We start from the raw sequence: 27,582 nt of genomic DNA on the forward strand, positions 1-27,582 counted from the left end.
TCTAATAGGACTGCAGTACTTTGGGAAGTAGGATTTTTCAGTGTGGCATATCATCATCACTAATACTCAAACATAATACCACATTTACAACATTATCAGTAATTTATATGTAAACAGCAGCACAAACTTGTGATTTCCTTACCAAAAGTGATATGTTGGTGTCCTCTGATGGTATCATTTAGTATACTCCCTTGATGTTGCATATCTTGTAAAGGTGAAGGGATTGTACAAATTGGCAGTTACAAAACAGTCATTGGGATGTAAAATGCAGCACTGGGAATACAGTCAATAATGTTTATAATAACTGTGTATGGTACAAGGTGGGTACTGAAATATCAGGCGGAACACATTGTAAAGTATATGATTGTCTAACCACTATGCTGTATACCTGAAACTAATACAAAATAATACTGAATGTAAATTGTAATTGAAAAATAAAAATTTAAAAAGCACATTTGTATTAGAGAATATCAAAATTAAAGATTACCACAAAGGAATGATTCATTGTGCTTCCAAATGTCTTTTTTAAACCTTTGAACATATTGGTAACATGATAAATACCTAATTTCTACTCCCAGGAATCAAGCTGAGAACTACAGGAATCTTAGTAAACTTGTCTGATAGGCAATTCCTGTTCAGAGATTTATATCTTGCTTCTAAAACTTAACTGAGAGGTTTTTGCATTTTCTAGTTTGGCTTTTACATCTGTGGGTTTCTCAAAAAACCTCACCACTGCTGGTTCACTCAACAAAGAAGCAAGAATCTATTCAAATGCAAATGACCACTAAGGCTCTTCCCTAAGCCTTAGAGGAGGGATCTTTCTCCAAGGACCTCTCTGTTTTCCCCTCACTCTGTCCTCCAGAAGTACAAGAGAATCCTTTGGCTGATGATGCGGGGCTATGAAGTATTCTAATTTCTTCCATTCTGAGCAAAAGGCTGGTTACAACTCTTCTTCAGGGTCCCTGTGAAATAAGTTATAAAGGGTCTTTGAAAACTGAATAAATTGTTACTAGAAGACACAAGTTAAAAATACCACATCTGATATTAGATTTAGCAAATATAGAGAACTTAGAATTGAACAGTCACCTCTAGAATTTGTACCATATAACCTTCACCACAGGAGTTACAAGAACTGATAATTAATTCCCAAATAAATCTTGGTTGTAGATAGATGGATATTGACTATGGAAGAGAATTCCATTTAAGTTATCTAATGTGTTGCCCAGTTAGCAGTATATTATATATACAATAATTTCTGGCCAGTTTACCTGCCAGCACTCCAGCACTCTCTCAATGTTAGCTGGTACTTCTTTTGTCTTTTCTTTATATCTATCTATTGATCTATCTATCATCATTTATCTATCAGTCATCATCTATCTAATTTTCAGAGAGAGGGGTATGGAGGGAAAGAGAAAGAGATGGAGAGAAACATCAATTGCTTGCCTCTCCTATATGTCCCTAACAGGGGACTGAACCTGCAACCCAAAGATATGTCCTGACCAGTAATCAAGCCAGAAACCTTTCACTTTGAGGGATAACATGCAACCAACTGAGCCAGCCATGCTGGTCAGGGCTTAGCTAGTACTTGTAATTAGGCAAAGACTCATATTTACCTACTTGTAAATCATTCATTCATTAATCAATCTTAATAAAAGGATTAAGGTGAGATTCCCTTGATCTCCCCAAATGGCAAGAGAGAGCAGTTCAACTAGGATGGCTTAAATTAGGGAAGAATGTTTTGGGACCTACCTAGTAGTACAAGGTTGTAACAGGGTGAAGCCAAGAGGGGTCACCCCAAATGGGCATTTGAAATGGGGTCCATAACTCAAGGTGTCCAGGAGATTTTAGGATGTCCTCACCCCCACCCCCCAGGTGTGGGTTGGGGGAAGGGACAAATGGAGTAGGGCCATTGAGAGCTGTTTCAAATAGCAACAGCCTTGCAGCTACCCTCTGGTGTGGTCATTTAACATATCTATAACCTTTGACTGGTTACATAGGTATTTTAAATAGCTGTGGCTCTGAGCCAGGGTAATGGAAGTAACTTCCCCACCAAGATGTTACTGGGGGGCAGGTCCCCTGAGTTACAGCACCTGCATGGGAGCTTGGAGATGATTGGCTCCATGACATGGGGCCATGCCTGCCCAGACTCATGATGGCAGTCCAGTAAAGCTGGAAGGATATGAGTTCTGGCATGTGAGGCCGATTGTAGGAGGAGTCAGAAATGGGACTGCAGAGGAAGATTGGCATGGAGATTTAAACCCAGACACGGCAGCCATTGGGGAGAGAGAAGCACACAGTTTTGGCTGAGTGGGGACTCCTGTGGCCCTGGGAGAGAGGACCGCATGGCTGGAGCGGTGGAGAGAGGACCACATGCCTTTGCCAGAGTGGGGACCTCCACAGCTTTAGAAGAGGGAAACACCACTCGGCCTTAGCAGAGATCCCAGCAACATAGCTGAGGGTGCCGGGAACCCACGGAGGTCTCCCAGTCAACACGGATTACTGGGAAGAACCAGGGACTGCCTGAGCCATAGACTTCTATTTCCTTTCCTGAGATACAGTACCCCAGACTGGGAAAAGTGGGAAGGAAGGACTGTGTGTGTTTGTAGGTGTTTTAAGGGACTTTGGGATTTTGATGAAGACATTAGGTCACTACTTTAAATCTGTATAGCATTAAATAAACACTTCCTTTCCTTTTCATGAATCTCTGGCATTGAGAGACATCTTTCTTATAGGCGGCGGATGTAACAGACCTGGGGGTTCCTTTCAGCAATAGTATATCATCTCAGGCCCCCCTTGTTGCTGTGTAACAAGGTAACTATGGAGTCCATTTGGACATGTTTCTCTTTAAAGGCAGATGTGGGGCCCAGGTGGAGAAATCAACTGGTTTCTTTGCTAATTGTCCCTAGATCATCCATAGACATTCTTAGAAGCTATCTATCAATTAAAAAAACAAAAGATTCCAACACAAGAATCCTATAAGTCAATCCTACCATAAAAGTTTGTCTGTAAATAAAAAGCAAATATAAAGAATGTACTTCATAAAAATATATTGCACCAAACTTTTAAGTTCCATTTCTCTTTTTTCCTTTGTCTTTAGCACTGATTTTAAAAAATTTAGAATAAGTTCATCCTATTGATTCATTTTTAAAAAGTAGTTATTCAACCATCAAATTACCTACTGCACTGAGAAATACTAAGCTATTTGATAATTCTCATTTTGGTAAAGTTCTGAGAATCCTATGTATCAACACTAACAGATTTTTATTTAAAAATATGATAACATATACTGACTAAATACTGTGAATGGGAAAGATGGATTCAATATTGTGTCAATACGAATCATCAAGCAGGTTCAAATACAAGATGATTAGGTACCAGGGTATGACTTAGTAATTTCTTATTCATAGTACCTAGCATGGGGTATGTCATTTAGTAGGCACTAAAATATGTTTAGTAAAATAGATACAATTTTCTAATAAAGCTGGAAATACAAAGCACTGAAAAATGTTATACATATTCATCTTTTCTATAGGTACAAATGTCATATCACAGGAACTACACTGAAACACTAGATACATTTAAGTGTTAAAAGTAACTTGATTCCATTCTTCTGTGCTCATCTGATATTTAAAGAGATGCTACACATATTATTTAACTGTTTTTGTAATAACATGTCAGCTATTTTGGATTTGGATATACCTACATTCATAAAAATAACAATAAAAAACTAGAAATTTTTCTTTAAAAATACTATCCCTGATTCATTCTTGGTAAATCCTTAATGTTTTCTTCTTTTATGAAAGCTCATCTTGCCATTGACTCAGATATCCTTGAATATCAACTTTTCCTTTGCCTGAATGAGAATAAAACCATTTCATAATAAACAGCCCACTATATTTTCCCAAATCTCAAAAAAGTATTATTGAAAGGTATTTCACCAAGATATAAGATTCCACCCTTTTTTTAATCCAGGAAGTGACTCTGAATTTACCTTTTACTTCACCTACTGGCTCTTAGGGTACTTACCCATTTCTCTTAAAGTAAAACTTTTACTTTGGGAAGGTTGGAGACTATGGAGGATATGAAGCAAGACTGACAAAGATGCATTTTCTTTTTTTAAATTTTGATTTATTGATTTTAGAGAGGTGGGGGAGAGAGAGAAAGACAGACAGACATCGATTTGTTGTTCCATTTATACAATAAGTGGATTCTTGTATGTGCCCTGACTGGGGATCAAACCTGCCCTTGGTGTATTGGGATGATGCTCTAACCAACTAAGCTAACTGATCAGGGCTGAGAAGGATGCATTTTATATGAAACAGTGCACCCTAGCTTGATGATGTAAATTTCACATAGACATTTTCATGTATTTCATTAAAATAACTTCTATATGATGTTCTTAATATGCAAATATTAAGTGGTCTATGGCAGCTCATTTTGAAAAATGCAAAACAAAATTTATTCATTCATTTCATTGAAGAACTTAATTAAGATGATATTAATGTGGCTTTATTAATTACTATGTACAATTCCTTAGAAAATTAGATGGCTATACTGAAGAATCTGAGGGAGCTGTCATAAATAAACAATTCTTCAGCAATTAATTATTTTTTAACTGTTACTCAAAAGAGAGAATGATGGACTTTTGGAGAGCAATTTGACAGCCTCCATCAAAATATTAAATGTGCATATTATTTGTGACCTAGCATTCTCATACCAGTATGAGTTTACTCTATCCTAAAGTAATATGTGTAAAACGTATGTTAAAATGTAAGTATAAAATGTTTGTTGCAGCAGAATTTGAAATATGATTCATTAGAAACAAACTAAATATCCATCTGTATTGGGCCAGTTATTAAAACAAATTATGGTACAGAGATCCAAGATAGTGGTAGAGTAGGTGGGAGTTAAACTCACCTCCTCCCAAGGCTGAACTAGAGTAACAACTAAAAATTATAGAACAATCAACCTATATTACCAATTGAAGACTATCTGAACATAAGTCTTATAAAGGCTTTACAGAAGAATATATATCAAGACTACAAGTAAGGGCAGAGATTTAAAAAGGACTGGCCCCACACCCTTGTGTAGGGGCTGAGAATCTAGAGGGATATCTCAGCTGCAAAGATCCCTCCTTATGACAATGGGTCTCAGTGCCATTCAGGGTTCCCCATCCCAGAGCACCAGAGCTTAGGAGAGGCAAATAATATCTGGCTGTGAATATCAGCTGGGATTCTGTCCACCAGGGAAAGACAAGACTAGTCTAGAAACACAGGCACACTCTTAAAGGGCCAGTGCACAAAATCTTATTTCCAGCCACTAACCCTGGGCTCTGGTGGTAGGAGGGCAGAGTGAATTAGAGTTGTATGAGGACAGACTGTGGTTTTGTGGTTCAGGGGAGAGAGTTGAAGGGAAAGCTGCTGGAGTTCCTGTGTTGAGTCCCTCTCCCACATCACAAACACTACCTTTCCAGGGTGGAGCACTCCCTTCCTTACAGTATCATCCTGGGGGAACAAAGTGATCCCACCCTCTGGGCTCCCTATCACCCCACCCCACAGAGCTCAAATCCTGTGGAGAAATCAGCTGTCTTGGCCTGAGATGTAGAAGTCCAGGCAAACTCAGGATGTTCCAGAGACTGAGTTATGTGGCTCTGGGGAAGAGCCACCACCTTCCCTAGAGCCTAACTGGCACCACAATTCCCCATGGGAAATTTACAACACCACCCTCCTTACCATACAGCAGTCCTGCTCTGCCAAGCTCTGGCTCTCCAAGAGGTCAGGACAGAATCTAGGAGACACTGAGTTGTGTGCCTCTAGAAAGGTGGCCATTTTTCCTCACATACTCTACCATTGCAGAACCCTCCCTTCACATGGCCAAAACTTGATCTTCTTGGGCCCAATAAAGTCTGCTGGCCTTGCCCAAACAACTGTGAGACTCTGCCCCACCACAAAAGTCTGTGGGTTCCTGGCAGTTGGCCTCGGTGTACCCTTGGACTTTTACCAAGTGGCCTCAGACCCCAAACTAGAAGAATTTGAATCCATTCCAACCTGGTGAATACCTGAGAACCTGCCTCATTCAACTGGCATACCAGTGTACCACCAAAGGTTGTTTCAGTGACTGAGCTTAACAATCAGTCAACAAGCAAAGGTGGAACTAAGGGTGTCCTAGGCCTTTTGCTGACCTGCTACAGACCTTGGTGCCAGTAGAAATTGGCCTTGGTGCACAGGTTGATCCCTCTATTGCATACTCAGACCCAGCAGAGATGGCCAAAAAATGTACATCACTTTGTAGCTCCAATCAAATAGCCCAGGGCCAGTCACAAGTGCCTGACATTGACCTGCACTAGAGTCCCTTGGAAGAGGCCCTAGAACCAACATTCCATGTGGTAGGATTCAGACCACATTGGAGAACAACCCAATTACCTCCACAAATGACACACCAAAAGGGAAACCTTGGCAGGCACCAGACTGCTGGGTTGAATTCCATGTTGTGGGATCAATTCCCCATAGAAGCTCATACACTGAGGTCAGGGTTGATCCTCATACCCAGCCAGGCTGAGAGTCCATCTGACCAACAGGTGAGCATATAGCAATTAAGACTCGGCTACAACAGGAGGGCTCACATATCACATATATGGGATATTCCTAGAGCACCCAGCTCAGGTGGTCTTGATGATACCACCACTAAGCCCCACAAGACACCTATTAATTACATAAGGGTGCTGTACCAAGACAGGGACACAGCAGATATACCTGATATATAGAAACAATCCTAGAGAGGCAGGCAGCCAAAATGGAGAGACAAAGGAACATGCCCCAAATGAAAGAACAGGAAAAATCCCAAGAAAAAGAAGGTAAGCTATCTACCAGATATAGAGTTCAAACAATGGTCATAAAGATGCTCAATGAACTTATGCAAAGAATAGGTGAACTTGGTGAGAACTGAAAGAGAAAGCAAACATTAAAAAAACAAAGTGTCACATATAGTGCCACAATGCAGTGATGTGAGTTGCCCCATCCTGTTGAATACCTAAGCCTCTTCCCACTACCACATAACAGGCATGCCAAGAGAAAAATAAAATGGCCCAAATGAAAGAACATATCAAAGCTCCAGAAAAAATACAACTAAGTGATGAAGAGATTGCCAACCTATCAGATGCATAGTTCAAAACACTGGTAATCAGGATGCTAAGCAGAATTGGTTGAGTATGGCTGCAAAATAGAGGAAAAAAGGAAGGCTATGAAAAGTGAAATGAAGGAAAATGTACAGGAAACCAACAACAATGGTTTGGACCAGAAGGAAGAAATAAACATTCAACCAGAACAGAATGAAGAAACAAGAATTCAAAAAAAAAAAAAAAAGTGAGGAGAGGCTTAGGAACCTCCAGGACATCTTTAAACGTTCCAACATCCAAATTATTGGGGGACCAGAAGGAGAATAGGAAAAGCAAGAAATTGAAAACTTATTTGAACAAATAATGAAGGAGAAGCTCCCCAATCTGGTAAAGGAAATAGACTTCCAGGAAGTCCAGGAAGCTCATAGAGTCCCAAAGAAGTTAGACTCAAGGAGGAAAACACCAAGGCACACCATCATTAAATTACCCAAGATTAAAGATAAGGAGAGAATCTAAGAAAAAAGGAGACAGTTACCTACAAAGGAGTTCCCATTGAGACAGGATGTAGCTGAACAGTAGCTATTCTTAGGTAGGAGCTGACCCACAGCCATTCCTAGATAAGCAGTTATCTCAAGGTCGTACACTAACCCCCATTTTAGCAGCTGCACTCCTTTTCTCCTCCTCCTGCCTGTGTAACAAGTATATAAAGGAAACTCCAGCTTGAGCTCATTGCTCAGAATTTGGGATTCCCCTCTGAGCCTGCGCGTGTGATAAAGGATCGTGTTCTGCAATCTCTCCCATACGTGAGTTATTTTCCACAACATTTTGGTTTCCTGACCAGGAAACGACTCACACAAGCAGGCATTTTGCCTCCAGTGAAGATGACTGGGGGCTTGCCGGGGGAGCCCTGCTGCAGGGGAAGGAGCGTGTGCCCGGGTTGTTTCGGGCTTCCCGGGGTGGAGACTCCCGCGCGGCATCCCCAGCTGCTCTAAGACCCAGGCGGAAGGGGAGAGATGAACCACGAACTGTTGGAAGCGACGGTTGGAATCGGTAAGTGACCCAGGGAACAGACCCAAAACCAGAGAGAAGCTGGTTACCTCTCAACTGGAAAATTCAGGAGTCTGAGCCAAGGCTCAGACCATCAGACTCCTACTCGGGGGAGGAAAAGTTGTAAACTCTATGTGACTGTGTGTGTGAATGTATCTGTGACTCCACTAGCCAGCTAGGCTTATGGAGTCTGATTGGGACAGGCCAGGTGGGCGTGCAAAAGATCCCCTTTTCCTTTGTTTGTCTGCGCCGATCGGGAGAATTTGTCATGCGGGGGGGGGGGGGGCTGCCACAGAACTATATTGCATGTATGTTGGAGATAGGACAGCAAGCCATGTGGGTATGCTGCCATTTTGGGTAAAATGGATGATGAGCCACGTGAGTGCCCCACCATGGAGGGAGGAACGTGCATGGTTGTCGTCATCTTGGATGATGGGTCACGTGAGAGCCCCTCCATCTTGGAACTGGGCAAGGTGCCAGGCTAAGGGCTCTTTTCAGATTATAGCCTGTATGCTGCTGCTGTGTGGGCACCGCATCAGTCTGGCCCTCTGTATAACTGGTTCTGATAAGAATGGCTCTGGTTCTGAAGGACATGAACTGAGGTTCAAGGGTGAACATCTGACCTATAGGGTGTTTTCAGGGTCTGAGCTTCAGAAAACTGCAGGATGTCCCTGCAAATCTAGGGAATTTTAGTGAAAGGTACCTGCAGTGCCAGGGACTTTCAGGTGCCACATGCTGAGTTTAAGTATAGTCCTTCCCAGTGTGGGATGGGAAAGGAACCAGGATTAAAGGAGAATGATGGTTAAATCTGAATGAGTAAAATTATGTATAAAGAATATAAAGTTTTAAACCTGGAGTAAAAGAAACCTCAACTATTTATTTTCTGGTTTTGTGGGAAAAAAGCAAATTTGTAACATTAGTGTTGTTTCTGTTCAGAAACCCTCTGTACTTAAAGACCTGTTTAAGGTCACCTGTAACTGGTTGGGGAGAATGCCTTTGTCACTAGGGACCCAGGAAGGGTCATTAGGGGCTGATGAGTGCTTCAGCCAGAGACAAAGCAGCATGTCTCTGCCAAGACACCAGGCCTGAAGGAGCATGTCTCTGCGAGGCACCGATGGACACATTGGTGCAAGAGAATGCCCCTACCTGTGTATTGTTCTGGAACTCTGTGTTTTGGATTTTGCTCTGTATCTGCTCTAAAAAGGAAATGGAGGATTCCGGGGAAGGTTCAAACCTCACACTCTGTAGGAAAATAAATAAAAAATATTATATATATATATATATAATATTTATATATATATACCATATATATATAATATATATATATATTATATATATATACCTTCTTCATTTATATATATAAATGAAGGGTCTGAGCTTCATTTATATATATAAATGAAGAAGGTCTGGTCTGTGGGAAAATGCAAAATAAATGGAAAAATAAAAGTTTTAGGAAGGGATTACATGGTGTTAGTTAATAATAGAAGGTATAAGGCATGAAAATGCAATCTCGGTGGATATCAGAAGCTGTGTTAAAAAAATAGAGGGTTTGTGAATGTTGCAGAAAGTCTGTGGAAGTAAAAGTTTTAAAAGCCTGGTAAATATCAGAAGGGAAAGGATTTTCCTTCATGCTTTGTATTTTTCTCCCTACCTGATCCCTCCAGAATTTGGCATTCTGAAGGAATGAGTGATAACATAAGGTTTCTTTGCATAAAATCAATAAGTCCAGTAGTTAATAGTGGTTTTGTTAACCAAAACTTTGACTGGAATGTTATGTCTGAAAGAGGTATGTATGGGTTCTGGTCATCACCAGAAAGCCCTGAGGAACTGGGATTGGTTTGTGAAGCTAGTGTAAGCCCACGAGAAAAGCTTGGTACTTTGGTTGGTTGTGCAGTTCATGGCAGTCTTTCCAGGGAAGGAACGAAGGTTGCTTTCATGAAAGATGGCCAAAAAGGAACCTGTGGGCACAATGGAAGCCTCAAGGATCTGAGTGAAACAACTGGTACAGGCGAAGCCAGATGGCGGATGTGTGGCTCTGCTTCTGTGCCCCGAGGGGAGGACTGAGAAGTCAATCTAAAGGTTCCCTGTGTGAGTTCCAGCAAAGCAGACTTAAAAATCATATGTGATCCAGGCTGCTCTTGGTGTGTTTATGCAAACGAACAGTCAAAATGAAAAGTGGAACTCAAAGTAGTCCCTTTAATAACAGTGAGGCTGATCTTAAGAAGAAAAATTGTGGTTAAAGGAAATCACGGCACTCAGTATTGGACACCAGAATGACGCAGCTAACTGTCTTGAAAGCGTCTTTTTGTTTGAAAGTTGAAACTGGTTTTGTAATATCATCAAAGATGTACAATTTACAGGCAAGGAGGACCTGTCAAGTTGCCATTGCTAAATGTCATTGCAGGAAAGACCTTGCAACTGAATGTCTTCCCAAAAGATAGTCTCACAGGCACAGAGACTGCTTTGGAGACTATTGTGTGAATTACCCTGTGTGCTCTTCTGTTTTCATAGGATGTATGCCTTTGACTTCATTATCTGAGTGATTGGTTGCAATATAGACCTCACTTAAGGAGCCCATTCTTCATCATCACCCCCTGAAACTCAAGGGTTTGGCTGAACTAAGTGGTTGCGTTGGTGAGCAGTTTGGGTGATCTGTGGGCTTCACTTTAGAACTGATTTTCCCTTTTCTGTCTTGATGGCTTAGACAGGAAGGGTTCAGATATCTGGAAGGAGGGAAATCCTAATATATTCCCCTCAGCCTGAGTGAAGTATAATGGGCCACAAGAGTTTTGGATAGGTGTAGCATGCCTTGTATACCTTCCTTCAGATAAACCATTCTTCACTTAAGTTCCCGCCTTTGTCATTTAGTGGTTATGATTTAATTGTGCCTTCCAACGCTTTCCAAATCTGTCATCTCCAGAATATAACCAGGATGCCAACGGTCCAGTAATGCCAGTCTTTGAACACCAAGCCTGCAACTTCCTGGCGACAGCCAACTGACCAGGATTCTGTAAGGTCCTTCCCCTTACAGGAAGGACTCCCTCCGTGCTGTACCCCCTCCCCCTTCAGGGCATCCCTGACCCATGGGTAGGTAGAACAACGTCCATTTCCAGCCGGAAGCAGTTACAAGAAGATAAGACCTTTGTCCATTGTCCTTCAAAGGAATTTAAAGTGGGTGTATATCTGAAATGAGAGATTGTTGCAGGGTGCAGCCAAGAGAGGGGACCCCAAATGGGCATTTAAAATGGGGTCCAGAACTCAAGGCGTCCAGGAGATTTTAAGATGTCTTCACCCCTTCCCCCACAGGTGTGAATTGGGGGAGGGACACACAGAGCGAGAACATGCAGGGCTGTTTTGTACAGCAACAGCTTTACAGCTAATCCATGGCATAGTCATTTGACATATTTATAGCCTTCTGCTGTTCACTTAGATATGCTGAATAGCTGTGGCCATGCTCTGGGCCAGGGAGCTAAAGAAAGTGTCCCCCCACCGAAGATGTGACTGGGAGGCAGGCCCCCCAAGTTACAGCACCTGTGTGGGAGCTTGGAGAAGATTGGCTCCATAACATGGGGCCACACCTGCCCAAACCCATGATGGCAGCCGGACGGGAGCAGGTACCGGCCCGTCCAGGATCTGTGGGCCGTCTATGAAGCAGCCGTCACCCGCCACCCAGTGGTCCCGAACCCATACACCCTCCTGAGCCAGCTTCCCCCAATGGCAACGTGGTTTACCTGCCTTGATCTGAAGGATGCCTTCTCCTGCATCCCTGTGGCATCTTCCAGCCAACCCATTTATGCCTTTGAATGGAAAGATCTGCACACAGCGGTCAAGACTCAGTTGACCTGGACTAAACTGCCCCAGGGGTTTAAGAACTCCCCAACCTTATTTGGGGAAGACCTAGCAAGAGACCTGAAGCCCCTTGCTAAGGGGGGCCGGACCTGACAATTCTGCAGTACATGGACGACTTCCTCCTGGTGGCCCATCCCAGGAATGGTGCTGGGAGGGAATGCACATGCTGCTGAAGCGCCTGGCTGAATTAAGGAAAGAACACCAGAAGCACATCCTGAACACACTCCTACTCTTCACGTCGAGTTGCAGAGGGCACGCACTGTGTATCTGAAGTGCCCCCACAGCCATCCGTGCAGTCCTCTGTCATAGCCCTTCACAGTGCTCCATCGGGTTTGCCTGCCCCAGTGGCCTGCAAGCTCCCTCGGGGCTCCGGCAGTGTTGCCAGTCACAGAGCTCAGCAACCAGGCTTGTCAGAAGTACTCATGGTGTAATCAGGGGCACGGACAGAAAATGGCAGAGTTGCCAACACCCTCCAGAACCTTGTCTGATTTCTGAGAAAAATGCTTGTTCTCCTGAGGAAAAGCCAGCCTGCACCCTGCAGCTGTGGAACTTGGCCCTACTACCAGGCTTTGAAGGGTCCAGACATTAAGCCTCTGGAATGGGGGGGGGGAAATGAAGAGAAAGCCTTCCAAGATATCAAGGGGTGCCTCAATGATGTTCCTGCCCTTGGACTGTCAGAACCAAGGCAGCCTTTTGATCTGTATACCCACAAGAGAGACAAGGTAGCCCTTGGCTCCTGACCCAGCCTGCTGGACCATGACAACACCTGGTGGCTTACCTGTCTAAGCAGTTGGACCATGTCACCACTGGCTGGCCACCTTGTCTGAGGGCAGTCGCTGCTGCCATAACCCTCTTGCAAGAGGCAGACAAGTTAACTCTAGGCCAAGAAGTCAGTCTTCACATACCACATGCAGTGAACAGCCTCCTTGCCTAGCAGGGGCATAAGTGGCTGTTGAACCCTAGACTGACTCAGTACCAGGGCATCCTCCAAGGAAACCTGAGGGTGCTTGTTAAGACCATGAAATGAATCAATCCAGCCACCTACTTACTGGCAGAACTTGGAGATCTGGACCATGAGTGTCTTGAAGTAACCAAAGAGTTCCATGCCAGCCAGCCAGACCTCCAGGACCAGACCCTGGCCCGACCTAATGTCACCCACTACATGGATGGAAGCAGCTGTACGGTTGAGGGCAGGAGAGTTGTTGGGTACACAGACCAGGAAACTGGACTGCTCTGGACAGACTTGCTGCTGCTAGCATTGCCTAGGTTGCAGGAATCACCCCTTGGATCCACTACAGCCAGGCCAAAATAGCAGCAGATCCTAAGGACCCGAGGATTAGGCCTGCACCTAGAATACCCAGGCTGAGGCACCGGAGGATGCCACCCAGTAAAGAAGACATCAAGGAATGGACCATTGTTCTGCAGGGTACCTGACTTTAATTGGCACCTTCATAGGAGCATTGGGAATCGAACTAGTGACTGTGACCCCTGCAAAATGGAATCCCGAGGAGCAGATCACCCTAGGAATAGTTTATCTCTGGTCTCTGCATTTGGGTTTATTGTATGCTTCACTTAACAAATGTCGCCCCTGTCTCAGCCCCAGCCTGCAAATGTAATACCCCCGGGCATAGGATTATGCTCAGCAGTAAAGTGGTCTCTTACCATCTCCCAGGGTCAGCTTTCAGCTCCTCCACTGACATGCCATCAGGCTGCATTCAGCCACAGCAATCCCTCTGCATTTGGGGAGGGAAGGTATACCAGACTAGAGTGATATCCAAGACCATAGGATACCAGACCCCGAGGTGTCAGGCATATGGGGCCCTGCATCCTCCGGACCTTGGTCCAACACCTGGGGCCACAGTGACTCATAGGACAGCCACCAAAGTGCTCGCCCTCCAGCGGTACCAACACCAGTATCAGCATCAACCCTCCCAAGGACCTCAGCCATATAGCCAGGTATATAGTGATGCTAAAGGGATAAAAACGCCTTATAGCATCAAAGGGGGGAATGTCACAGGACATAGCTGAGCAGTAGCTATTCTTAGGTAGGAGCTGACCCGCAGCCATTCCCAGATAAGCAGTTATCTCAAGGTCATACACTAACCCCCGTTTTAGCAGTTGCATTCCTTTCTCCTCCTCCTTCTGCCTGTGTAACAAGCATATAAAGGAAACTCCAGCTTGAGCTCATTGCTCAGAATTTGGGATTCCCCTATGAGCCCGTGCATGTAATGAAGGATCCTGCTCCGCAATCTCTCCCGCATGTGAGTTATTTTCCGCAAGACCAAAAGACTAGCAGCTGACTTCTCAAAAGGAACCTTGCAGGTAAGAAGGGGCTGGAAAGAAGTACCCAAAGTCATGAAAGACAAGGACCTACATCCAAGATTACTCTATCCAGCAAAGCTGTCATTTAGAATGGAAGGGCAGATAAAGTACTTCCCAGATAAGGTCAAGTTAAAGGAGTTCATCATCACCAAGCCCTTATTTTATGAAATGTTAAAGGGACTTATCTAAGAAAAAGAAGATAAAAAATATGAACAGTAAAATGACAACAAACTCACAAGTATCAAAAACTGAACCTAAAAATAGAAAAACTAAACAAACAACTAGAAAAAGAATAGAATTACAGAAATGGAGATCATATTGAGGGTTATCAGTGGGTAAGGGGAGAGGGGAATGGGGGATAAGGTACAGGGAATAAGTAGCATGAATGGTAGGTAGAAAATAGATAGGGGGAGGTTAAGAATGGTATCGGAAATGTAGAAGCCAAAGAACTTATATGTACAACCCATGGACATGAATTAAGGTGGGGGAATATGGGTGGGAGGGAGCATGCAGGGCAGGAAAAAAAAGAAAAAGGACATAAGCCTTGGCTGGTGTAGCTCAGTGGACTGAGCATCATCCTGTGAACCAAAATGTTGCCAGTTCGATTTCTGGTCCGGGTACATGCTTGGGTTGTGGGGCAGGTTCCTAGTTAGTGGTGCAATCACATTGATGTTTCTCTCCCTCTCTTCCCCTCAAAAAATAAATAAATATTTTTTTTAAAAAGGGGTATAAATACCATAAAAATAATCAGAAAGGGGGAATACAATATCTGAAGTGAAGAATACATGATAAGGAATCAGCAGTAGGTTAGATTAAGCAGAGGATCAAACTGGCGATTTGGGAGAAAAGGAAGCAGGAAACATTCAATCATAGAAGCAAAGAAAAAAACATAAAAAGTTAGAAAAGTTTAAGAAACCTCTGGGACAATATGAAGCATAACTACATCAACATCATGGGGACACCAGAAGGAGAAGAGAGACACTAGGGATTGAGAACCTATTTGAAGAAATAGTGACCTAAACTTTCCTAACCTGGTGAAGGAGAAAGTCACACAAGTTCAGGAAGCACAGAGAATCCCAAACAAGATGAAACCAAGGAGGCCCATACATAATTAAAATGGAAAAAGTTAAAGACAAAGAAACAAATTTAAAAGCAGCAAGAGAAAGACAGTTACCTACAAGGGAGGCCCTATAAGTCTGTCCACTGATATGTCAAAAGAAACATTTCAGGCCAAAAGGGGCTGGCACAAAATATTCAAAGTGATGAAAAGCAAGGACCTACAACTAAGACTACTCTGTCCAGCAATGCTGTTATTTAAAATTGAAGGATAAATAAAAAACTTCCCAGATAAGAAAAAGCTTTAAAAAAGTTCATTACCACCAAAGCAGTATTATAAGAAATGTTAAAGGGACTTCTATATTAAAAAGAGAGTTAAAAAAGGAGGTACACAGTTATAAAAAAATAAAATGGCAATAAGTATATACCTATAAATAATCAACTTTAAAAGTAAATGCATTAAATGCTCTAATAAAAGACATAAGGTAGATGAATGAAAAAGAAAACAAGACCCATATATGGGCTGTCTACAAGACACCCACCTCAGAATGATACAATCAAACTGAAACTAAAGGGACTGAAAAATACATGTATTTTATGCAAACAGAAATTGAAAAAAGCTGAGGTAGCAATATTTATGTGAGACAAAATAGACTTTAAGACAAAGACTATAATAAGAGACAAAGAACATTACATAATAATAAAGGGATCAATCCTATATGAGGATATAACCCTTGTAAACATTTATGCAAACATAGGAGCACCTAAATATATAAAGCAAAACTTGATATACATAAAGGGAGGGATTGATAGAAAACAGTCATAGCAGCGAATTTTAATATCCCACTGATATCAATGGGTAGACCTTCATGAATGAAAATCAATAAAAAAAAACAGCAGCTTTAAATGACACACTAGACCAGATAGTTTTGATATTTGCAGAGCATTTCACACCAAAAAGCAGAATATACACTCTTTTCAAGTGCACACGAACCATCTCCTAGGATAGATCACATGTTAAGACCACAAAACAAGTCTCAGAAAATTTAAATAGAATGAAATCATATAAAGCATCTTCTCTGAGCAAAATGGTATGAAACTAGAAATCAATTACAAGAAAAAAACTGAACAACACAGTAACACATGAAGGCTAAATAATATGTTACTAAACAATGAATGGATAAACAATGAGACCAAGGAAGAAATCAAAATATACCTTGATACACATGAAAACATAACAGAAAATCGATGAGACACAGCAAAAGCAATCATAAGAGGGAAATTCATAGTATTACAGACCTATTTCAAGAAACAAGAAAAAGCTCAAATAAACAATCTAACCTTACATCTAAAGGAATTAGAAAAAGAACAACAAAGCTAAAGTAAGTAGAAAGAAGGAAATAAAAAAGATCAGCTATGAAATAAATGAAATAGTGAGTGTACAAAAGCAATAGAAAAGATCAATGAAATCAAGAGCTGGTTCTTTGAAAAGGTAAACAACAGTGATAAACCTTGAACCAGTCTCATGAAAGAAAAAAAGAGAGAGGACCCAAATAAATAAAATTAAAAATGAAAGATGAGAATTAAAAACAGACACCACCAAAAAACAAAGAATTATAAGAAAATATTACAAACCATAAGCCAAGAAATTGGACAATCTGGAAAAAATGGATCAATTCTTAGAAACATATAATTTTACAAAACTGAATAAAAAAGAAACAGAAAATCTTAACAGAATGATTTAAAAACTCCCAACAAACAAGAATCCTGCACTGAGTGCTTTCACAGGTGAATTTTACCATTCAAAGAAGAACTAATACCTGTTGTTCTCAAACTACTCCAAAAATGCAAAAGAAACACTCCCAAGCTAATTTTTAGGAAAAAGCAAGCATTATCCTAATTCCAAAACCAGAAATTGAAGACCATACAATTGAAGACCACACTTCCATTATGAAATGGGTACTATGATCATGAATAGGAAGAATTACCATTGGTAAAATGTCCATATTATGCAAAGCAATCTATAGATTTAATGTAATTCCTACCAAAATACCAATGGCATTTCTCACAGAACTACAACAAATATTCCAAAAACTTACATGGAACCACAAAAGATCCTGAATAGCCACAGCAATCTTGAGAAAGAAGAACAAATTTTGAGGTATCACCTTGATTATCAGACTATACTGCAAAGCTATAGTAATCAAAAGAGCATGGTAGTGGCATAAAATCAGACATATCAATCAAAGAAATAGAGTAAAGAGCCCAGAAATAAACTCGATATGGCCAATTAATATTTGAAAAATAAATGAAGCAAAATAAATGAATGAACAAAGGTAAAAGATTCCTAGACACAGAGAACATACTGATGATTGCCAATGGTTAGGGGAGTTGGGGGACTGGGAGAAAAAAGTAAAGGAATTAAAAAGTACAGATTGGTAGTTACAGGGATGTAAAGTACAGTATAGGAAATATAGTCAATAATATTGTAGTAACTATGTATGTTGTCAAATTGGTACTAGATTTATTGGGGTAATCACTTCATAAATTATATAAATGTATAATCACTGGGTTGTACCCCTGAAATGAATATAATATTATATGCCAGCAATAATGAAAAATTTTTTAAATGTTTTAAAAAATTAAATTAAAATGTCACATAAAAAAGGGAATCTACTTTTCCCCTTTGTATTTAATCCTGTTTTAAAAAACAATAACTTGGCCCTAGTCAGTGTGGCTCAGTTGGTTGTAGCATCATCCTGTAAACTGGAGGTTGCAGGTTTGGTCCTAATTTGGGGTGCATAAGAGAGGCAACCAATCGATGTTTCTCTCCCTCTTTCTCCCCTCTCTAAAGTCAGTGGTCATGTCCTTGGGTAAGAATAAAAAAATAACTTAAATGATATTCTTAGATGATAGTACCTTTTTCAAGGCTGTTTTTTGTTTTGTTTTGTTTACTGATTCTGCTTCCTTTTTATGTACAGGTGTGGAAACTAGAGGAAAAGAAGACAATTGCAATTTGTAAAATATTTAACAAATAGCTTTTGTTGAAAAAATTTATATTGAGACTTATAAGTACATTGTTTTCTTCAGTTCAACAAACCAACTTTAGCTCATCTGATCTCCGATTATTAGAAGAAAAAGTATTCAAAAACTTGTACAGTAAAAAGAACAATAGGAAGAAATCTATATGAAAATATTCTTAGGAGGAAGTATACCAAATAGTACATATTTATTTCTGGGTGCTATTTTCTTCTTTGGGTCTTTTCTCAAATTAAATTATATTACTTTTATTAAAAAGAAAAACATACTGGAAGTTCAAAGACTGACCTTATAGTACTGATTGTGGTAATAACTCATTGTGAAATCAGTGGACTTGACTGGATGATTTGTTAGGTCTCTTCAAATTTAATGTTCAGACACTAACATATAGTTACCATAAACATACATTAATCAGGACTTATTCTGCTGTAAGACATTCATATTTTGGAAAAGAAGCAAAGGGCACAAAAATAAGCTCATAAGCCTTCCAAATTATGTCTTGGAGATAGACTCATCCCTGTCTCCTATACCTACAGTGATGTATAATACACAGTCACTGTTTGAACAATAGCTATGACCTTCAATCAATCATCAAAGATTCTATTATCAAGCCCTGGCTGGCATAGCTCAGTGGATTGAGTGCGGGCTGGGAACCAAAGTGTCCCAGGTTCGATTCCCAGCCAGGGTACATTCCTGGGTTGCAGGCCATAACCCCCAGCAACCGCACATTGATGTTTCTCTCTCTCTCTCTCTCTCTCTCTCTCTCTCTCTCTCCCTCTCCCTCCCTTCCCTCCCTAAAAATAAAATAAATAAAATCTTTAAAAAAAAAGATTGTATTATCTTCATTGTGTTTTTAACAAGAGATGAAAATGATATGATACATTTTAGAAACTTCTTCAACGTAAGTAGGAACAAACTACATTTTCTTTCTAATTCTCCAGGAAACAAGAAATTCCATACATCAAAACCCCAAATGCAGTTTAGTCAGTCATAATTAACCCCAATTTTACTAGTGGTAGCTGGATAAAAAATATTTAAGCTAGGAAGATCTCTACTGAGTGAGTATTTTTGAACAGATATTTACCATGGAGCTGACTGAAATAAATTCTTCCTTAGAAAGTTCATCTCCCTTTGAAGGGTCCTTGAATTTCACTTCAACATAAGCTGAAAACAGATTACCAAAATCAAATTTACTAACAACGAGGGAAAAGAAACAGGTCCTTTAACAGCTCAAGTATATCTGGGGGCAGAGAGTTAAGTAAAGGGTTTCTGTAAAAGAAAGACATATGAAGAAATGTGGAAGTGGTATTCTTTCATTGTATAGCAAATAACAAAAAATACTTGATCACTTTGACTTCTATTATTTCTCCTATTTGTTTTTTAATAGTTTTCCAAGAGCCATTACAACTGAAAGAAAATGTGGCTTGGAAATCTCTAAAAATGTGACTTTAGTCATTTAAAAACGAACTGTACTTGAACAATGATTGAAATAAAAAAAATAAGGAAAACATGAAATTGAATGCTCTAACAGATATGTAGTGTTCTTTCTATTTTTGACCATTCTACTTAAACATATTCATTACATGACAATATTAAACATTTTAATGGCAATTTGACTTGACAATATAAAATCTTTCATAATTAAATCATTAGGAGGTTTGTTTTAATGCTGTGTTTGTGATCTGAGTGTATGAAGAGTTAAAGATGACTTTCAGATTTTTGGTCTGGTAAAAGAATGGTTCCTGGTTATCCTGGGATGACTCTAAAAGAGATCCCAAGTGTAGTTTTAGACAATGCTGGGTTGTGTGTGTGTGTGTGTGTGTGTGAATTACCTTATCTAACCTAAAAGGTACTTTTGCTAAAGGTAACTTTGGCTAAAATGTTCCTTTACTTTAAAGCCTAAGACTGTTTTCCCAAAATATGAATCAGGCTTGAAAATGGGAGCCTCTTAATAGTTAGTGGGTAACACTTAAGTAAACTGGAATGGTGTGGTAACTGAGGCAGTATGGTAGAATAGAAACAAACTTTAGCTTGGGAGTCAGACCTTCACTTGAACCCCAACTATGCAATGTATTAGGTGCATGATCTTATGCAAATAATCTCATCTTTCTGACCCTTAGTTTCCTTATTGTCAAAGTTGGAAGTATTGTATAATACCACCTTTCAGGAATATTGTATGAATTACATATAAGAATGCATGTAAAATAAATGCCTTGACAGAGCAAGTTTTCACTCAATAAATGGTAGCTTTTGTTTCCTTTTCTAAATGTTCACTGTCCATAGCTTGGTCTCATTTTTCTGTATAATTTGTAGTATTTCACAATTTTGGCAGTTTGTCTAAAGTTAAATTTTACTCTCTAAATGCCAGCAACAATAAAAATTCAACATTATACCAATATTCAAATGATAGGTAGTTCTTATATACAAACTATCTTTAAATTGACAGACCACTAATAGAAGGGGAACTTGTAAACCCATCTGTTACACAGACTCTCTTCTATAGATTTCACTATATCTATGTATCAGCAAAAGTACTAGTAGTATGACCGATGGACCACAATAAAGGAATGACCTTATATACTGAACATTATGTTATTTGTTAAAGTGGGATTATATCTGTAATTATATTTGTTAAAATGGAATCAACTCCTATACATCATTAAAGACTGTTAAACTCTTACCTGGAGGAATAATACATCTTAAAAAGTAGTTTAAGCTTCTCAGTAAAACCTCCATTGTACATTATGTCTGTTCAATAAAACTGAATTGCAAATAGTCACATATCCAAAGGACATTCAATCAATTCCAGCAATACAGATTAATTAAGGTACAGATATTCACCTGGAATTAGAATTCAGAAACCTTCCTTTACTTAAGCTAACAGTTAAATAATCACCCAGTCATCCAGATTCTCTCTGTCTAGAGTGTAAGCAAAATCCCCTTTATCAGAGGGATAAAATGCTCTTCCTGCCAATCTTCCTTTCCCCATCCTCAGATTTCTTCTTTCTTTTGCATGTGGCCATATGCCTCAGTTGAGGAGAGAACTCCCCTTCAAGGAAGTATCCCTGTTGAGAAAGAATGCTTGGGTGTTGGAAAATAAAGGAATGATAAAACTAGTGGCCTATTTCCAGGTACAACATGTTTGTTGGATATTTCTCTGCCACTGTTTACCACTATGTGGTTGGATTTTTACTGAGGGAGACGGTTCTCTTAAAGTATCCATTTGCCTGAGTGTGGAAAAATCAGAACATTCCCTTCCTTCACGTTAACTGTTAAAATATCCATATCTAAAAGTTTGCTTTTTTTGGAAGGGTTGGGACAAAATGAGACCAATATACTTAGATTTAGCAACAAACACAGAAAAGGGTCTTGTTTTTTCTAAATCTGGAGACAATGTAACTCAGGCTGAAAAAATCTGACTAAATTGGCAATAATAAGCAGTACAACTATTTTTAGGGGTACCTTTATTTTTTGTTTGAAAAAAGAAAATTATTCGATATTATCCTACCAATTGCAGAGGAGAATTCTTTGAAGTTTATAAGGCAGTCAGAGTTTTTGTCCAACAATCTGAATGTCCATAAAGTTAGTTTAGTCTCTGTTTGCAGAAGTAGCCCAGGGACTCAACAAGTAAATATAACACTCTGAACTGCTGGCAGTTAATCTGATACTGTTGCAAATATGGCAGATGGGTGTCATGGTGCCTCAACACTGGACAACTCAAACACCAATAATACGAAAAAAGTTTTAGTTCTAGTTCCCTTTCTGAAGTTTTGTTCTGTTCTTTCATTTGGGCTCCATTTCCTTGTCTCAGTGCACCTAATAAATTATAAGGGGGTGGGGCCTTAGGTATTCACCCAGGCAGGGCAACCCTTTTTGCTGCCTGTGGGGGGAGGGGCTGGAAAGGGAACAATGTAGCTCCCCTGCTCTAGCGCAGTTTCCAATGGACTCTCTGTGAGGCTGGGAGTTTCTCCCACCACAACAACCTCTGCTGTAATCCACAGTCACCTTTGAGGCTCAGTTTCACTTTCAGCCAGCCCCACCCATGAAGTCTGCTATCTTGCCTCAGTTTTTCTGAGCCAGCCCAGTCCGAGGGGTCTGCCTCCTGGTCTGGTTGTTCTTGATTTTTTCTTTAATTCCTTGGTTGTCAGTGTTCCATGCAGTTTGACTTTCTGGAGCTTCTGGTTATTTATTGATTTTAGATTGGTTGTTATCCTCCTTTTAGTTGTGTGAAAAATCGAAGGGTTTCTACCTATGCCTCCATCTTGGCCAGGACTCTCAAGAAACTCAGGAAAAACAGTTTAGTTTATTCTTCTAAAATTCCCGTGTAAGAGAAGGAGTTTTAAAAAACCCAATAAGCATGTGACCAGTGAAATATGAAAGACAATTTTATTTTTTTATCTATCAAATTGGCACAAATTAGATTTTTAATATTTGATGTTAGTGGGAATGTAGGAGAAAAGGGAACTCTTACACACTGTTTGTGGGACTGTAATTTGGTACAAATCATTTGGAGGATAATTTGGCAGGACCTGTCAATTTTCAAATGGGCAAACCCTTTGACTTAGTTTCTACTTCCAGGAATCCACCTTACTGATATATTCTTACAAATGTATAAAAATAGATATACAAGGATGTTTAAATAAGGTATTACTTATAAGAAAAAATACTAAATGTATATCTACAAGGAATAAAGTATAGCATATCTATACCATAATATACTATTCAGTACATTAAGGAAAGTAAGGTAGATCTGTATGTACTAATATACAATGACCATGATATATTTTTGAATGAAAAGTTGCAGAACAAAATGACAATTATGCTCTCATTAAAAAAGCAACTATATTTCCTGCCCTTATCCCTGCATACAAATTTATGTCTATAGATATACAGAAAAATGATATGGAAGGACATATGCCAATCATTTTAATATTTGTTACTCAGGGTAGAAACCTTTAGTTTTTACATTTATGGAATATCTGAATAATTTACAATAAGCATGTATTACTTTAGTATTTTTAAGAGTTAATATATGAAAACTAAAACAATTCTATGTTAATTATATCATAATAACATCACTGATTTAATTGAAATCTAAACCTAGAATCTTAAGAAATATTAATCTTTTCATATTTTTACCTCTGAGGACTTGGCCTTTAAGCAAGTATGTTTACAAATAAACAATACATGCTCATGAAAAAAGCTCAAACAGTCCTGAAGGATATATACAGCAAAGTAAACCTGTCTCTCTTCTGATTAGTAGTCTATTAATCCTGATCACCAGGGGCAACCAATATTAACAGCTTCTTATGTAAACATTCAAGTATTTAAAAATGAGAGTATTAAAAAAACACTGTTAGACATTCTCCACTTTATCTTGGGTATCCAGGATAATAATACATATTAGAAGCATTGACTACTATGTAGGTCAGCTGTTTTTATTGGTAAAGCACATCACAAATGCATTATACTTAAATGCCTACATCATAGTATTCAGTATTGAAGGTCAAATAATACCAAAAAAAGTTGGAGAAACCAATATAATGGACTGGGTGAAAAAGGTGACGAGATTGAGACATACGGATTGGTAGTTACAAAACAGCCATGGGGATGTAAAGTACAGTGTAGGAAATAAAGTAAAAAATATTATAATAACTATTATAGTACCAGGTAGGTACTGGAAATATTGGGGGAACATGTTGTAAAGTATATGATTGTCTAACCACTATACTGTTCACCTGAAAATAATACAAAATATTTAATGTAAACTGTAATTGAAAAAAAAAAGAAAATTCCATCCTCAAAAGAAAATAACTTATTTCTTTCCCCCAAATATATAATAAGCTAAGCTGTGGCAAGAATCTAGTTCAAATGTTTAGTTATTCTTATTTTCTTTACATAGAATGATAATGTTTTTTAAAGTTGAAAAAATTATTACTCCAATTGATTTCCCCCATTCAGTGGTTACTCACCACATTCTGCTTTTGTCATTTCCTCCTGGGTCTATATCAAATACAATCTATTTTGACAGTGCATGCTGTGTATATCTTCACAATGAACATTACCATATTTCTACAAAAATATTATTTTAGTGAATACTCATTAATAATAAATATCTACTTCTCTTACAACTCAATTTCATCAAATGTAATTCTCAGAGGCCTTCATTCTCTTTCTAGCTATTTTCTAAACTTGTTCAGTTTTTATACAAATTCTCACCTCCCACATTTCATTTTCTCTATATATTCACTGGAGAGAATTCTATCTACTATGTGCCTAGAATAAGTACAAGAACATTGGTAAAATTCTTGGTTTCTAAAAAGAGAATAATTTTGTCCATTTTATATAGTGATAGATATTTAAAAGTGGTAATTATTTGTGAAAGCAAGTGAATATCATTTCATTTAATGATAAGCAAATGGAAGCATAGGAGGGTACATAATCTAGGAACAGTTCACAGAACTGATTTTTAAAGTGAAGTCATATTTTAAAATTATATCTTATATTACTATCTTACTCTTAATATACCACTAGAGAATACATAACTATAGATTATTTTAAATATGCTATGAAATTATTTATATTAAAATCTTACCTCATTTGACTCCCTAATCAAATCTATAATATCCACTCTGACTTCTTTTTTCATCACTCCCATTTGAACTTTGCTGAACTGTTGAAGGCAATGGGCTATCCTTATTAGTGATACTCTCAAAGAACCTATCCAAAAGTGATAGTAATACAAGAATTAGTGGAAGTAAATAAAATGCAGAGAAAAATGACAGATAATTTCTCTATAGTTAGTCAGAGGTTAATTTCAAATGATGGAATATAGGGTATGTAGAGGCATGTAAGGAGAAATAAGTTAAGAACAGGTACATCAATGCCTTAACATACTGAGTTATAAATGTTGGGGTAAGGTATTTATTATATTTTATTCTGTACATAATGGGATTTGATGTACTATTTCAAATTATACAATTAAATATTCATTTCACATATACATAGTGTGTGCACACATGCATGTGCACAAACACCTACACACCCCAATGCTTTAATACAAAATAGCATCCATAGAAAAGACACTAGGAAAATAAAGCTCAGCCTACCCATCTAGAAACCAGAACAATTTCCCCAATTGGATATTTATCATTATCAACTACCCATTCCCCTTCAAATTACTTTTACACAGTGATACTTTATAGCTCAAAATGGGAGTATGAAAGTTATAAAATAATGAATCAACAAAATTAGTGTCTTACTTCAAAGTGATTTGCTTTTGCTATACTCTACTTGGAAACAGGAGTAGACTTGAGGCCTAGCTTTTTTATTCAACTAGCTTTGTGACCTTAAGCCAATTTCTTCAAGTTTCTAGGCTTACTTTCCTCACCTGTCAAGTAAGGGATTGAACAACATAATCTCTAAGGGGCCTTCAGATTTAAGTGTTATGATTCTTATAATACCTGTTTAAAGCTGTCATATCTTCAATATCATCTTTGCATGCCAGCAGTTTGTCTAAATTAGTCAAGTATTGCCAATACCAGTTGTAAAACAGTCTTTAGTCCATCATAGAAGAAACAGTCCACCACATTCACTGCACTTTCAACAGGTAGTACACTAATAAAAACTGTGAGGAACCATGAGAGAGAAACTGAGGAAAAGAATGTCATATTAGTCATGTGTTCTGTCAGCTGGGGAAGGTGATCCCTGATAAGTTCTTCAAAGACAGCCTGATCTACCAAGGCACCGGGGGAACATGAAAAGAAGTCTAAAAATGAACACCTTTCAAAACAACTTGTTTCTGATATTTTCCACTTGTACTAGTATGCTCATATATCTCGTTTTCCCCCTAAATTGTGTCTTGCATCAAGAAACTCACTTCAAATTCATTTGAACAATTATTTATTGAGTTGTTATTATATGTAGAAAGCTACTATACTTCAACTGATGAAATGGCGTTATCTTCAATAAGCTTAATATCTAGTAGAACTCAAATAGACAAATGACTAAAAAGAAAGCCCATATAATCAATGACCTAGCTATGATGCTAAGGGCTTATGAGGGTACAAAGGAGAGACCATGTATGGTTTTAGGGTAGGAGATCATAAATCTATAAATATTTGATGACTAAAGACAATACTACACAATTAACAAACCAAGAACTTTGTTCTACTTTCAAACTTTTCATATATCTATACAATCACATAACTATGGAGATTCTAAGCTAATCAAAATCTATCTCTTATCAAGAAATTATCCAGCAGCTCTCAATGCTTCAGATCACCATTGTTTTTTAGCAATACAGAAAGAAAAAACTTAAAATTTCTACTTTATTAAGAAACAGAGAAGCCCTGGCCAATGTGGCTCAGATGCTTGGAGTGTTGTCCCATAAACCAGAAGGTCATGAATTTCAGTTCAGGTTAGGGCACAGGCTTAGTCTGCAGGTTCGACCCCTGGTCAGGGCAGAAACAGGAAGCAACCAATCGATGTTTCTCTCCACATCAATGTTTTTACCTTTCTCCCTTCCTTCCCCTCTCTGTGAAATCAATAAGCAAGTTCTTGGGCAAGGATAAAGAGAAATGAAGCAGGTTCTTTATTTTTTTTAAATCAACATTGCCCTGGCCAGTGTGACTCAGTTGGTTGGAGCATCATCCCATAAACCAAAAGGTCACGTGCTTGATTCCCAGTCAGGGCACATGCCTAGGTTGCAGGTTTAATCCCTGTCTGGATGTGTAGAAGAGGCAACCAATCGATGTTTCTCACATCAATGTTTCTCTCTTCTCCTCCCATCCTCTCTCTCTAAAATGAATGTGCATGTCCTGGGGTGAAGATTTAAAAAAGGCAACATATTAAACAATCATTATTTAGTTCCAAAAGTTTTTTTTTCTTGAGTGTGTCAGTGAATGTGGCATTTTGATACTGCTTGCATTTGATCAATTCTTCCACATGATAGGTAATTAGACAGACAAGAGGCACATGAATTGTTTAGAAAAGAAATATGTGTTTCTTCATGTGTGTTTCTTGTTTTTAGCAATGATTTGATTATTAAAATAATCAGGCAACATTCATTCACATACAGCAACCAGAAGCCAAAAAGCTTCTTTATCTTTTGAATACAGAAGCAACACTGAAGTCAAATGTTCATTTCCTAAGAT

At 38.9% G+C, this 27,582-nt stretch overlaps 1 protein-coding gene across 1 annotated transcript; it reads right to left on the minus strand.

Moving 5' to 3' along the window:
• Positions 1 to 643: 643 nt before the first annotated feature.
• TBC1D8B (TBC1 domain family member 8B) lies at positions 644 to 27,582 on the minus strand (the record flags this gene model as incomplete). Its single annotated transcript, XM_028523398.2, is given in 19 exon segments — positions 644 to 802; positions 804 to 946; positions 949 to 1,008; positions 3,756 to 3,803; positions 3,806 to 3,855; positions 18,324 to 18,378; positions 19,512 to 19,532; positions 19,535 to 19,591; positions 21,109 to 21,118; positions 21,120 to 21,175; positions 21,936 to 22,017; positions 22,019 to 22,057; positions 22,059 to 22,219; positions 24,400 to 24,499; positions 25,023 to 25,062; positions 25,064 to 25,147; positions 25,891 to 25,950; positions 25,952 to 26,176; positions 27,461 to 27,582. Coding segments are annotated over 19 exon segments (1,572 nt in total), but the record flags the coding sequence as incomplete, so codon positions are not given.

Source organism: Phyllostomus discolor, chromosome X (genome assembly GCF_004126475.2).
Source record: "Phyllostomus discolor isolate MPI-MPIP mPhyDis1 chromosome X, mPhyDis1.pri.v3, whole genome shotgun sequence".
NCBI lineage: Eukaryota > Metazoa > Chordata > Mammalia > Chiroptera > Phyllostomidae > Phyllostomus > Phyllostomus discolor.